This window comes from Oenanthe melanoleuca, chromosome 10 (assembly GCF_029582105.1).
Source record: "Oenanthe melanoleuca isolate GR-GAL-2019-014 chromosome 10, OMel1.0, whole genome shotgun sequence".
Classification (NCBI taxonomy): Eukaryota; Metazoa; Chordata; class Aves; order Passeriformes; family Muscicapidae; genus Oenanthe; species Oenanthe melanoleuca.
This window is the reverse complement of record NC_079344.1, coordinates 15321500-15335311: the sequence shown is the minus strand read 5'-3', so window position 1 is coordinate 15335311 and position 13812 is coordinate 15321500. Positions and strand designations below refer to the sequence as shown.

Below are 13812 nucleotides of genomic sequence, written 5' to 3'. Positions count from 1 at the left end.
AGTGCTTTGTTGAATGAGAGCTGGAGTTAAAAGAAAGCTGCTGTTGCAGAGAACCTTGAGTTTCTCTGATCCGTGAGCTTATGTGCCTGGGGTAGAAGCTCTGGTGCTGGTTTTTACATTAAGTCCATTTTCTTTCTCAGTTCAGAGTGACTAGGATTTTGATCTAATTGTCAGTGAGTTTTAAGAATCCATATCTGCTGAGTTTTCTTCCCTGTGCTGTCCTCCAAGTTGTTCTGCTGCAGCCAGGTGTGCTGGCTGTGCGGCTGAATGTGTCCATGGATGTGGACAATGGGAGCAGCAGCGGACGTCATGGAGCAAAGCCCTGGCCAGCCCAGAGGGAGACTGGGTTTGCCTGTCCACACCAACCCCTCTGTGTAGGGTACTCACTCCAAGAGTACTCCAAAGAGCTTGCCTGGCTCTTTCCTACCACAGGGCAGCTTCTCTTGCTGGTATTTGCCCAGGGCTGGGATTGCAGGTCAGCATGGTCCGGCCGTGGCAGCTGCCCCAGGTCAGGCACTGTGGGTGCTCCTCGGTCTCTGCTTCCATCTGCTGGACAAGCAGTCGCTCCTGCTTGCTCCCGATTTCCCTTGGTGCCTCAGGGATTCTGCTGGCTCCTTTTGACTGTGCTCACGTAATACTGGGGATGGAAATCCCTTTCACGCACGTACGGACTGCGAGAACATTTCAGCGTGGAACCAATGCTTTGGCAAGACTGCCCTGCTTGGATTGACTGGCACTGAGCCTGGGGCTGGGCTGAGCACAGCACATTCAGTGCAGCCCTGTGTGGCCTCCTGCCATGCAGGCAGCTCTGCCTGTGAGGCTGAAGCTCCTCTGGTTTATATCCCCAGAGATTCAGATTCAGATTCGAGTCAGTTGTTTGGATGCTGCATGAGTCTCCAGAATTGACCAGAGCAGGTGCTAGAGGACAGCATGTATAGAAAGTGGGCAGGGAGGACATGGTGCTTTCGTTGGACATCTCCCTCAGCATCTGACAATCAGGGTCCCAGTCAGGGACATTTTGGGCTGGGGACTATAATGAGACCATATTTAACAGTCCTGGTAAATTGTCCTTTATGCGCTTGTCTGAATTTCTTGGGTTTTGAACTCCACAGCATCTTGATACACTGAGTTCAAAAAGGTCCTTCTTTTTATTTGTTTGAGACCTGCTGCCAATAACTTTCATTACAGGCCTAAGTGTTACTGGTGCTACGTGACTCCTCTACAGTTATTTCTCCCTTCATGAGGACTACAACAAAAGTGTCCCCCAGATTTAAAGTATTTCAGGGAACTGGAGGAACTGGTGAGGGTCATGAACTGGTCTGCTCATGAGTGCTCAGGTTGTTTTCATCTGACAACAGAAATTTGGCTGCTGCAAAGGCATTTATTTCCTTGACCTTCCCTTAACCTCTGCTCAGCAGTGGACAGCCACAGGCAGAAGGTTCATTTCAAGCAGAATATCCCCATCCCATTCTCAAGGCATTGTGCAATGCAGCCTGGAGACCTTCCTGTAAACCTTGCTTGATTTAAGTGTTGGCTCTTGGTCTGTGCACGTACAAGTTACACGGCACTCTCCTCCAGATGTGGGATGACTGATCAGTCTTTGTGCTGTCAGGTGAAGGCCAGGACGCAGCCATGACCTCTCTGTGTTGCAGTTTACAGTTCAGCATCTGGCTGTTAGAATTTCTTTAGCCAAGTGACTGGATTCTTTCTGAGTTGCTCCAATGCCTTGGTGAACGAGGGCGAGTGTTAGTGTTGCTCTGTTTGAGGACAGCAGTGTCTTGTTTTATCTAATGAACAAACATCCATGTAGCAACAGTTCACGAAGGTGTTGGGTTGAAATTCTACTTGTTTTCCATGTGAAAATCCTGTTATTAGAACCGACATGATCACAGAAAATTTTGGGCAGATTGCTTCTTTAGTAAAAATTCTGTAGTCATATAAAAGCAAGACCTGTTTTTTTCCCTGAAGCAGGCTTGAGCCATTTTCACCCCTGAGGTTGCCCAGGGAAACATGGCTGGGGAGCCAGGGTTCTACATGTTCTTTTTTTCTGGGTACTTTGTATCTTGGAAGGACAGCCTTTTTTTTTTTTTTTTTCTTTTTTTTTTTTTTTTTTTTTTTTTTTTTTTTTTTTTTTTTTTTAATTTTTAGCATTAGGTTCCCAGCCAGCAGGACGAGATGTCACCATCATTGCTGCTCCAGAGAACACCACAGTGGTGGCTGGGGAGAGCGTGGTGATGGAGTGTATGGCAGCTGCTGACCCCACCCCCTTTGTCTCCTGGATACGACAAGGTGAGTGTGAGGGACAGGGCTACATTTCTGTTGGATACTACATTGTAAAAATCTATTAAGAGTGGAAAAATCTGGGACAAGAAGGGTGCTTGTAACATCGATACCTAATGACACAGGTGGTGTTGCAGTGTGGGGTGTCCTTGCTAAAGTGGAATTATTAATTAAATCTTGAAGGTTACAAAGCACACAGTTCAATTTATAGTTGTTTGACCTGTGCCTGGATGCCTTTTGATCTAAATTAGTCTTTCTTGTGTGAACTGGAGCAGTAAAGGTCATGAGATGGGCTCAGGTGTCATTCTTCCCTGGACTTCAAGGTTACTGGGGATTCTGTGGAATCTGCCATTGCACTGCAGAAATAGCTTGCATTATCTTGCAGGATTATAAAACTTGATAAAAGCTGTTAATCCTTGGAGTGACTGGGACTGTTACTGGGAGGTTTTTGTTGAATGGAAGGAGGAGGAGCTACTTAGATCTTGTCAGAGGTGTATGAATGAGCTGGGCTGGCAGATGTTACCCAGGGCTGATAGCCAAAGTCATAAGTTGGATGCCAGTGTCACTTCACTGAGAGTCACATCCATCAAATGTGTTTTAGAGGCTCTGACTGAAGACATTATCAGCTCAGAGGTTGATTCTCCCCCGGAAAAGGCTCTCAGTCATTTTCATAAATCCAGGTCACAATTTAAGACTTCTCTCCCTTGTAACCATTTATTGTGGTTGGTTTTCAGCCCAGATTTGTCCACAGGCAGTGATTTTAGCATGTAAAAATATTTCCTCTTTCCCACAAAAAAGGAGCAAAAAAACCTCAGAGGATACCACTTTGGAAATCAAATGAGCAAGGCTTAAATGTTATGGCAGAAATGTTTCTAGTTTATCCCCTGTATTTTACAATTACAAATGCTCAGCATTTCCGTGCTAGATCACTGCTTTACTGAGAGCTGCTGGTGCCCATTGTAAAGTAGATAACATTAGAGTTAATTATCATTATGAAAGGTTTTTATTAGGAAGGAATGATTGGTGAACCAGTTCTTTCCATGCATTATTTTCAAGTGTTTGCTTATTCCCAGTCTCCTTCCTTGTGTGGACTCTTCAATTTACATGGATGGAGTAACAATGCAAGTCATTCTGAGTTACTCAATTTTATTTCCAAGCCTTCATTAAGGAGGAGGCTGGGTTACTGGACCATCAATCCTGTAGGGAGCACCAAGGATGTACCTCCAGGTTGCTAGTTTGGCTCCTGCCAGCCTTGGTGGCGTCAGCTAATTGCTACCATCTGGAGTCAGTTTTTCAACCAAATGCTCCAGTGCAAATGGGGTGTGCAGATTGTCTGCTGAGTGTGCAGCCACTGAATTGTGAGGCCACCTGAAGACCCCCAAAATGCAGGCAGGGGGCAGAGGATCTACTCTCAGCCACATTCCCTGCTGATGGTGCTAAGTCAGTGCAGCTGTTCACAGTGGAGGTGAGGAGTTTATTCTGTGTGAGCTCCAGGCTCAGCTGAAGTTGGAATGGAAAAGGCAGGCAGTACTGAAGAGGAGGAGAGGGACAGGGTCTGGTGGTGCACAGGTACTGCACAAATTGGCTGGTCCTCCCAGTCTGCAGACTTGTGCCAGACCTCCCATCCAAGCCTTTCCTCAGCTTCTCCCCAGCCCTTGGCTTTGTCTCCCACACTCACTCAGAGGTACCAATGCCATATCTAAGGTGAATTTCTCACCTCAGAGTGATGCTGAGAATATGCAGTGCTCAGCACCAGCCCTCTGCTCTGTCTGTGATGCTGAGGAATCCAGGCCTATTTGAAGTTGTAGAAGGAGATCCTGGCTTCTGGCCAGTGATACAGACCTGCCCTTTCCTCCTTCCCTACTCAGCAGTGCTGAGCACCTAGCCTGGAGAATGGGGAGAAGGCAGCTTATGGCCCATGTCTCTGACATAAACACCAGAGTTCCAGGGAGTACCAGGTATCTTTCTGACACCTCACAGCCATGCTGTGGATGAGGAGTGGATCAGGAAGCTCAGTAAACTTGGGTTCACATCCAGGGCGCAGAGGACGAGGAGGAACCCCTGAGTTGTCAGTGATTCAAAAGTCTTGCTGACATTGCATAAAAAGTGAGGGGAAGAGGTGTCTGTGCTTGTGAAAGGGTTAGCACAGCTTTCCCTTGAATGTACTGTTCCTAGGGCTCTCACTGCAGGTATACCCTAGCTATCAGAGACTGTTTTGATCCAAACCAGAACTTTTTGGATTATTATCTTGAATCAATGTTGCCTTGAGCTGGCTGTCAAGCACTGAGTGTCCCAGCAGGAATCTTCCTCTGGGCTGGGGTTTGGGATTTGGGGGTCTCTCCACTCCCCAGCTGCGATCCTGGCATTGTTTCCAAGCCCTCATAAAGGGCAGCCTGGGGCTCACTCCCACATTTGTGCATGTTTCTTCCTGCAGATGGAAAGTCCATTTCCACAGATGTGATTGTGCTGGGCCGGACAAATCTGCTCATTCCTTCCAGCCAGCCCCATCACTCCGGGGTGTACGTCTGCCGAGCCAACAAACCCCAAACGCGGCAGTTCGTCACTGCCGCCGCTGAGCTGCGCATCCTCGGTGAGTAGAGAGCAGGCAAAGTCTCAGGCACCAATGCTGACTAAAATAGGAGCCAGGTTAGAGCCAAGAGGCTCGAGTTGGGATAGCTCTCAGTGGGAGTGTCACCTCTTTAATTTGGGGCTTAGTTCCTGGTATTTAGTGAAGCATTTTATGCCTTATTCTTGTTCTCCAGGGTTCCCCCTTGGAAATCTCTACCAGCAATTAACATTCAGTATCCTGGAAGCCAGCAGGGAGAACAGCCTAGGATCAGGGAACGCAGCACATGATTGATACAGAATTTTTTCCTTTTGGACAGAGTCTAAATTAAGCCTCTAGAGTCTGCCTGGCAAATCCCATCTTGTAAGCAAAGCTGCTACTGAATAAAACATAGCACCGAGTGGGGAGGAGAAGGGATTTGCTTTGCTATCTTTTCCTCCTCCTTCCTGCATTAATTTGTCCTCTCTCCTCCCAGCTACTCCCAGCATCTCCCAGGCTCCTGAAACCATCTCCCGCACCCGAGCCAGCACGGCCAGGTTTGTGTGCAAGGCAGAGGGAGAGCCAGCCCCCACCATTCACTGGCTGAAGAACGGGAAGCCCATCCTCTCCAATGGGCGCGTGAAGGTGCAGAGCAGCGGCAGCCTCGTCATCAACCAGATCGGCCTGGAGGATGCTGGCTACTACCAGTGTGTGGCTGAGAACAGCCTGGGCACAGCCTGTGCCACCGCCAAGCTCTCGGTGATCGTGCGCGAGGGTTTGCCCAGCGCTCCCAAGAGGGTCTCGGCCGTGTCCCTCTCCAGCAGCACCGTCCTGGTGTCCTGGGAGCGGCCGGAGCACAACAGCGAGCAGATCATCGGCTTCTCCTTGCACTACCAGCGGGCTGTGGGTAGGTGTCACCTCCCAGAGCAGCACAGCTGTGTCAAAGGTACAAGGCACAGGTTGACCTTCTTCCCCAGCTAGTAACAAGTGTGAGGCAATTCCTTTTTTATTGCAGGTAAAGGAATTTTCTCCTGGAGTCAGTATCAGCCAGTGACAGTGCCTGTGGATTAGCCAATGTATTCTGACTTCTTGATTGGCAGTAGTGTGTCTGCATAGCTGAGTTGTCTGGATTCTATGGGACCAGGCACTGCTGATTTTATCCGTGTTGATTTTGTATGCAAAGAGTGTGATTATTAACAGTGATTAACCAGCTGCATTGTGTACAGGGGGAAATCCCTAAATTATCCACACCCAAAATCTGAAGTCAGGCACTGACTCTTTTTGGGTCTGTCTTCCCAAAAAGCCAGCAAGCCAGTGCTCCTGCTGAACTGTTGCCAGAGCTGCTCTGAAAATTAAAACTGGTAACTCCAGCTGCTTCAACATGGATTAAAGAGTTTGAGTCAAAATGGAGACATTAATGTTGAGGCATTGGAATTTCTGCCCAAAAAACTCATATATGAGGCTGTGTAGTTGCAGGGGAAATTGGAGAAGATATAGTGATTTCTAAAGTGGTTTTATTCTGTGGACCTTGTGAATTAAGTGATTTTTTCAGGACTGCCATGGCAGTTCACTGACCTGCTGATCAGTGTTTCCTTGGCTCTAGGAACAGATAATGTGGAATACCAGTTTGCTGTCAATAATGACACAACAGAGCTGCAAGTCAAGGATCTGGAACCAAACACCAACTATGTCTTCTACGTGGTTGCATATTCCCAGCTCGGGGCCAGCCGGACGTCCTCTTCCATCGTTGTCCAGACCCTGGAGGATGGTGCGTTGAATTAGATGGGTACTGGTTCCTGGGAAATGTTCTTGGCCTGGTTCATGGTGAGCACTGAATGTGCTACAGAGAGTAGTAGCAGCTTAGCAGCTCCTAGAAACCAAAACCTGCACCCTGGTCTTGTCATCAGCTTGAGTGAAAATAACCTGATTGTGGGGCCCATGGGAATCCTTTGGGAATTTCAGTCAGCTCCTATGGGCTTTCACCTAACCCATGTGATATTGCTCTAACCTTCACTCTGGGCCAGACTGGATTTCAACTCAGAAGAAACATCTATTGCAATTTGTAGGGGTGGGAGCAGTCTTGAGGTCAGACCCCTTAAGAACCAGTAGTTTGTGTTGATTTTAGCATTTATCACACAGCATTTTGTGAGCAGTAAAGGCAGAGTGCCAGAAGCACAGCTGCCCAATGGGAGGCCATGCACAGCTTTCAACAGGCTGCAGGACAGAGGCAAGCAGAGATGATTTTGGCAGACCTCGTGTGCATTATGTGCTTTTAATGCTCCTGACATGGTGACCTGCGTGGTCCAGCGTGTGTGTCTGAAGCCTGAAAGGCTGAGTTGAAAGCATGAAAGCTGCCTGCAGCCCAGAGCTGTTGTTCTCAAGGGAATGAGGATTCCTAGGCTTGCAGTTTGGATCTGTGAGCCATTTGCTTTTGTGTCTCCTTTGTGCTCTACAGTACAGCACAAGCTGAGAGCTGGGGTGTGCCGCCCTGCCCAGTTTGGGTCCCTGGGAGCAGTGTGGCTGGAGCTAGCAGGCTCTGGTGAGCCTGGAAGTGCAGCAGTCCAGCATCTGCTCTCCCTAGACACCCCTGAAGGGCTGTGGGGTGTTGGTTCCCCCAGGACAAACACCAGGTCACCAGTGGCTGTGGCAGGCCCAAGGTAATGGCCTCCAGCCAGCTCAGAGAGCTGGCAGAGATGTGTTGAGGTCTTGCTCTGGTCTTTGCTGACTTCTCGTGGTTGTTTACCCAGTTCCCAGTGCAGCCCCTCAGCTGTCCCTGTCGAGCATGACTCCTGGTGACATCCGTGTGACGTGGCTGCCGCCTCCTCCCGAGCTGAGTAATGGCAAGATAACCAAATACAAGATTGACTACTGCACCCTCAAGGAAGGTGAGGGAAACACCATTTGGGGTTTGTGTTGTCTGCTCTAGTGGTGTTAACAGCCTGTGATGTGGTGGGAGAGGTGGTGCAAGGCTGAAAATAGAGAGACCCTTTTTACCCAAAGGAAGAGAACCCTTTCATAGCCTGGCTCTGTCTGATGGTCATGGCAGTGCTACCTCACACCATCTTAAGATACCTTTTCCTGTGATCATGGAGGCTCTGCGTCCCCAGAAGAATGGCTGACCCATGTTTGTGCTGTCCCAGAAACATCTGCATGAGCAGCCCTTCACTGCCATCTGCACTGTGTTGTGGGGGAAGAACTTTATGCTGCTTGGGGGAGAGGGGTAAATGCTTTCAATTTCTTTAAATGGAGTCTAATCAAAGTGTGGTCCTTGTGAGAAAAAATGGCCAGGTTGTGTAGCTGTATTGCCGAGTTCTATCTGATTTTATTTACACTGTCAGACACGCTAAGCAGGGTTCATTGGTAACATTTACCTCTGCTGGATGTGGCTGTTCCAATTCCATGTGTGCTTGCTTTGCAAATCCTTCTGGGTATTTGCTCTTAAAACTGTCAAAGCTCTGCAGCTTCTCACTTCCCAGGGTCATGATTCTTCCTGAGAGAAGGATGGCAAGTGTGATGAGGTGCTGGACATGTTCCCATGTATTTGAACTGGATTAGTAGTCTGTGTTGTGACTCCTGGTTCTGGTTCTTTTGCCTTGAGCCTGCACATGGCTCAGTGGCATCATAAAACCTTAGAAACACTCGGAATCCAGGGATCACACTCAGCAATATGCTGTTACATAGCAGGGACAGTGCTCCTGGCTGAGTTAACACCAAGGGAAGCTGAAATCAAGACCTCTATGTAGTCTGAACAGGCCACATGAATCTTCAGCAAAACCAGTTAGCTGATACAGTGAAAATCCCAGGCTATTCTCAGTTTAAATTTCCTGTCACCTCCCTTATGAACTTGGGCGGGCTGAAGAGGGAGTAGTAAAACCTCTGTCTGGCGTGGATGAGGGTGTGAATTTTGTGGAAAGCAGGGCTGCTGGACAGTTCTGGTTCACATTAAGGTGAGGATTTAAATGCAGCAGTGAGAAGCACTGGAACATGCTATCAGCTCCCATTAGCTGTGCTCATGTTCCACCATCACATCATCAGAGCAGGGTTTCTGACAGCTCCCTCTGGGCAGACTCTGTGGTGCTAAAGGCAGCCTGAAGTTTGCAATGTGATGAAGGGAGTTGTCAGTAAGAATATCAGCTCTGCCCAGCCTTACAGTTTTTTTTTCTGGTGGCATAAGACTGGTCTGGGCAAAGCCAAGCCAGCCCAGGGCATGCAGATCACGAGGGGGTAGCGAGGCTTGTGGCTGCTCAACTGTACTTCCCTTTGGCTGGGAAATGCCTGTTTGCAGTGGTGTCCCCTTGGTTCCAGCAGATCAGGTCACCTCCATCGAAGTGGGTGGAAATGAGACCCAGATCACCCTGTACTCACTCCATCCCAACAAAGTGTACAAAGTTCGGATCGCAGCCAGCACCACTGTGGGATATGGGGCGCCTTCCGAGTGGACCCAGCATCGGACTCCTGACAGAGACAACCAGACACGTGGTAGGAGGCTGGGGAATGCCTGGGATTTGGGACAGGCTGTGGGGAACTTAAGGCATTTTCAGAGATACTTGCTTTCCTTTGGGTATTACAACCATTGATTTTGGTCAGACCAAAGTGCTCACCTTTACTTTGCTGCTCAGCAGCCCTGTACATCTCAGTGCTTGCCTGGGCAGTGAGGCTTTGCGCCCTCCATGTGCAGCTGTGAAAGTTTTTGAGAAAAAGAGAGAAAGAAAACAAACAGAACTCCAGATCCCAATGTTACGATGTTTGGGAGTGAATAGACAATTCTGCCGAAGGGAGCCAAGCCCATGCCAGACTCCAGCAGTGGTTAAAGATGGCAGTATCTCAGAATACACTGAGAAACCCCCACGGTGGCTTTGTGATATCGTTGTTTCCTGTTTCACCCAGCTGGGAAAGTCAGTGATGGAGTGTGACTGTCCCACTCTCCACTGTCAGGGAGTGGAGACACCCCACTCAGGACAGCCTTTTCCTCACACCCTTCCCTCACTACTGAGGACTGGGAGGATTCAGTAGACCAGGGAAATGGAGACATGGCTGAATCTTTTTCTCTTGTCTTCTTCTTCCAGTTCCATTTGCCCCGACAGAACTAAAAGTCCGAGCGAAGATGGAGTCTCTCCTGATAACATGGCAGCCCCCAGCAAACCATGCCCAGATATCTGGCTACAAGCTCTACTACAGAGAGGTGGGCCCAGAGGAGTCCAGTGACGAGAACCCTTTGGATGGGGCTGAAGATGACAGCTGGGATGTAGGACCCATAAAACTAAAGAAGAAAGTGAAACAGTATGAGCTGACTCGACTAGGTTAGCTGTCTGCATCTTCCTAGCACTTGGTGGAGAAGCCCAGGGCCTGTCTCCTGCAATTTGTAGCATCTCAGGATGCTCCCAAGAGGCTCAGTTGTTTGCATGGAAATGCATAGGGCCAGGACCATCTGAGGTGTTTTAAGATCATCCAAAATCCTTTCTGGAATGGGGCTCTTGAGGCTTGTATTGAGCAGAGTTTAAAGCACAGAAATTTCTAATGCCAATTTAGCAGAGATTTTAAACAAGTTACCAATATACTTAGTATATGCTAATAAGAGGTTCTTAATTAATTAGTGTTTTTATTGTGTCACTATAAAGAGTGCCGAGATTGAAATCTCCAGTCAGGACAATGATCTCTCCTTCTCTGCCTGTTTCTAAGGAGCTCCATAATTGCATGCTGTTTGAAATCTCTCTGTGTTAAAATGCTGAGATGGGACAATTCACAGCATGCTGATTTTAGTGCAGTATTCCCCTCCATCTCCCACTAAGGGAAAAGGGATGGAAGAAAGAGTGTCCGTGACTGGAGAAGATCTGAGCAGCAGTGAGACTGCCTGGCTCACGGTGCTTGGCATTTCCCACAACGGGTCGTGTTCCTAACATCTGATTGATTAATGAATTGATTTGCCCATTGATACAGGATGGAGAGAGAGGAGAGTCATGGCAGATGCATCCTTGAAAGAGGCTTTCTGCTTCCTAGAGTTCTTTCACCCCCCACTTTATGCTTCACCCTGTTCCTGCCCAGTGAGTGGAGACTGTAGGGCGCATGTCTGTCATGCTGGTTCATCTTACACTTACAGCATATATATTATGCACAGTGTGAAGGTCAGGCTGCAGCACCTGAAGGACTGTTTGTGCCATCTCTGAGTGGGGTTCCCAGCTCTGTCACAGCCATCTTGCCACTGAGAGTGTTAACAGTGATGAGTTTCTCTGAAGAATTTAGGTCTGTAATTAATGTGCAGAGGAAACCACATGTGAACATCATCACACACTGCTCCAACCATTGGCAAGTCAGTCGGTGCAGGGGCTGGGAGTGGGCTGAATTGGTTCCAAATGCTCTGGCATGATGATGTTGAGAAGGCTGCTTGTTCTTCTGTAATTACTTCCTTGAATTTGGGCATCCGTCAAGCCCTAATGGTTTCCGTATGATTTGGCGGCTGTATATGGGCTGTGGCTGTGTCAGGAGCGCAGGCTCGCGTTTCTCCCGGCCTGGGATGTTCCCTCTCCTCCCCTTGTGCTGGTGAATGATGTGCTGCTGCACATGACCAGTAAAGGAAGGGTCAGGAATCTGGCTGTGCTGAGGGAGGGAGGGGGTCTGCACATGAAACCAAGAAGAGTGGTTGGGATTTAGAAAGGTTTAGTTTTATGGCACAGAACTGCCCTGTGCCAATATTTAGGGCTGCAGCTTGTAGACACAGTGAGTAGTGGTCTCAGGAAGGGCTGGCAGCCCTCATGTGGTCTGGGCTGATGGGGAATTAGCTGAGGGGATTCCCAGATCAGGGATGTCTGCCTGGAAAGCACAGCACTGGAAACCTCTCCTAAGATCCATCTATAAAAACAAATACCCAATCTCTTGGGATTATCTTCAAGAGTCATTGAATCCATCTGCCTGCATACCTCAGTGTTAACCAAAAATGAAAGCAAATTCTGTCCAAATGTCTTTTAAATGCTGCCAGGCTTGGGGCATCGACCATCTCTCTAGGAAGCCTGTTCTGGTGTTTGAAGTGGTGTCAGGAAATCCCAGGTTGGCCACTGGGTATACCAGGCTGAGCTCAGATGTGATGTGTTCATGTCAGTGCAGACAAGGTCCAGAGTGGTTGCTACATGTCCCTTGGCTCCACAGTTCTGTTGTGTCACTGAAGCCAGCTCTCTGCCCCTTGTCTTGATTCAGGTGAAATAGAAGACTTCTCCCATCTCATGCTAATCTCTGGAGCAAACCATGTCACCTTGGAATGGTATCACTAATGGTACCTTGTGTCTTATCTGAAAGGTGTATGCTGCAGTCATGTGACAGAGGTGGGCAGCTGGTCAAGGGCATACAGGAAATCCAGAAATTTCATGAGGCCACAAAATCAGAAGGAGCCTTTCCTAAATCACCAGGAGGGATTTTCCCTGAGAAATTCTTAGTGACTTCCATTGATGTTCTAGTACTTACTCTCTGTACTGAGGTTCAACTACCAGGGCCATAATTTATGTGAAAAATAAACGGCAGGGATCTGATCCTGTCTTCCACATTCCCATGAAGGAAGACTGCATTCCTCTGGAAGTAACTCTCTGGAAATTAGGGTGTTTTCCTACTTAAAGGCAAGTATGGCTTCTGGCACCTGGCCAACATGAACACCTTGAAACGCTGAGTGAAGCAACATATTTAACATATTGGATATATTATGCAACCATCCAGATTAGTGATTTGAAATGATCTGGACTAGATTATTCTGCTTATATTTAATGTATGATGGAATGCAGTGAAATACATCTGTTTTCATGCTGCCTACCAGCTTCTTGACAGCTTGATAGAGTTTTATGTCTGCCTGTTCCAAGAGCTTGAACATCTGGGTCTGTGTATAAAAATTGAAAGCAATCCTCTGACAGAGAAATCCAAAATACCCCTATTTTCAGGATGTGAAGTGCTTGGTCTTGCAGTTGAGCTCCCCTGCCATCACATGTAAGCAGCTGCTGTATTGATCCTACCCAGGGATGGAGATGGAGGACTTGTCCTTTCCTTCAATCCATTCTCCAGCAGGAACTGCCCACAGCTGCATCACATCTGGGAGCTTTTCCTCATCGTTTTGGATTGCGCCGTCCACGATGTGCTCATGTCCCAGTGAAGCCCAGCCCAAGGCTCAGGCAGAAGGAGAATATGCTGCTGGCAAGACATGGGGCTGGGGCTTCTTTGTTCCACTGAGCCTGTGGTCCCAGCCCTTTGGAGGTTGAGTGCCCTTTGACTTTATCCCCCTTGTGTGGGCTTAAAACATTTTTCTGTGGCTGGAGAGTGTGGAAATGCAGATCAGGCTGTCTTGGAGGCAGACAAAACTCTGTTTGCATTTGGGATTCATTGGGGGACAAAAACACGACTGAACTCTTTTTATATTCTGTGCGTGAGTGTGTGTTGTGGAGCAGAGAAAGCCTTTGGTAATTGGTACCATCAGCCTCTGGGAGTGTAATCAGGCCAGTAATAATAAAATTGGCATCAATAAGAAAGGTTTCATTTTGCTTACGTTGTCTGGCAAAGAGAGCAGTGATCTGCGAGGGCAGGGAATGAAGAGGCATGTCCCAAATTAACAAACTTCATCAATGTGCTGCAGCCAAGGCAACAAAGGCAGTGTGGATTGCTCTGGCTGAGCTCCTGAAGGGGCTGGAGGCTGCAGAGAATGTCTACTTTGAGAACTTTATATCTCCCAAGGCGTTTCTTTGATTAAACATCTCCATTAAAAATGAAGCAGCTGATGAAAGGCTGGAGGAAAGAGGGAAGTGGATTTTGGACCAGGGCAGCACTGCTTGGTGTCAGAGTGCCCTGTCCTGCAGCTCAGTTTGAGATTTCCCACAGTGCCAGGCTCTCTGATGGGAAGAGCACACAATGAGGTCCCTTAGGTTTTTGGTGTGTTTTCTGTGCATTTCTGTAATTGCAAATTGGGAAGGTCTACTGTGGAGGCAAAATAGACATCATGCAACAAAGGCTGCCAGTGATTT

The 13812-nt window shown here is 48.1% G+C and overlaps 1 protein-coding gene across 3 annotated transcripts in view; it reads left to right on the top strand.

Moving 5' to 3' along the window:
- The window catches only part of IGDCC4 (immunoglobulin superfamily DCC subclass member 4), an 88122-nt gene that overhangs the window by 55701 nt on the left and 18609 nt on the right, over positions 1–13812 (top strand). For 2 of the 3 annotated variants that reach the window (XM_056499960.1, XM_056499962.1), the window contains 7 exons: positions 2149–2289; positions 4715–4870; positions 5322–5732; positions 6429–6593; positions 7573–7710; positions 9131–9304; positions 9892–10125. In XM_056499960.1, the coding sequence (XP_056355935.1) occupies positions 2149–2289; positions 4715–4870; positions 5322–5732; positions 6429–6593; positions 7573–7710; positions 9131–9304; positions 9892–10125 (1419 nt within the window). The remainder of the gene's footprint in view (positions 1–2148; positions 2290–4714; positions 4871–5321; positions 5733–6428; positions 6594–7572; positions 7711–9130; positions 9305–9891; positions 10126–13812) is intronic. The other variant, XM_056499961.1, reaches the window with a different exon arrangement.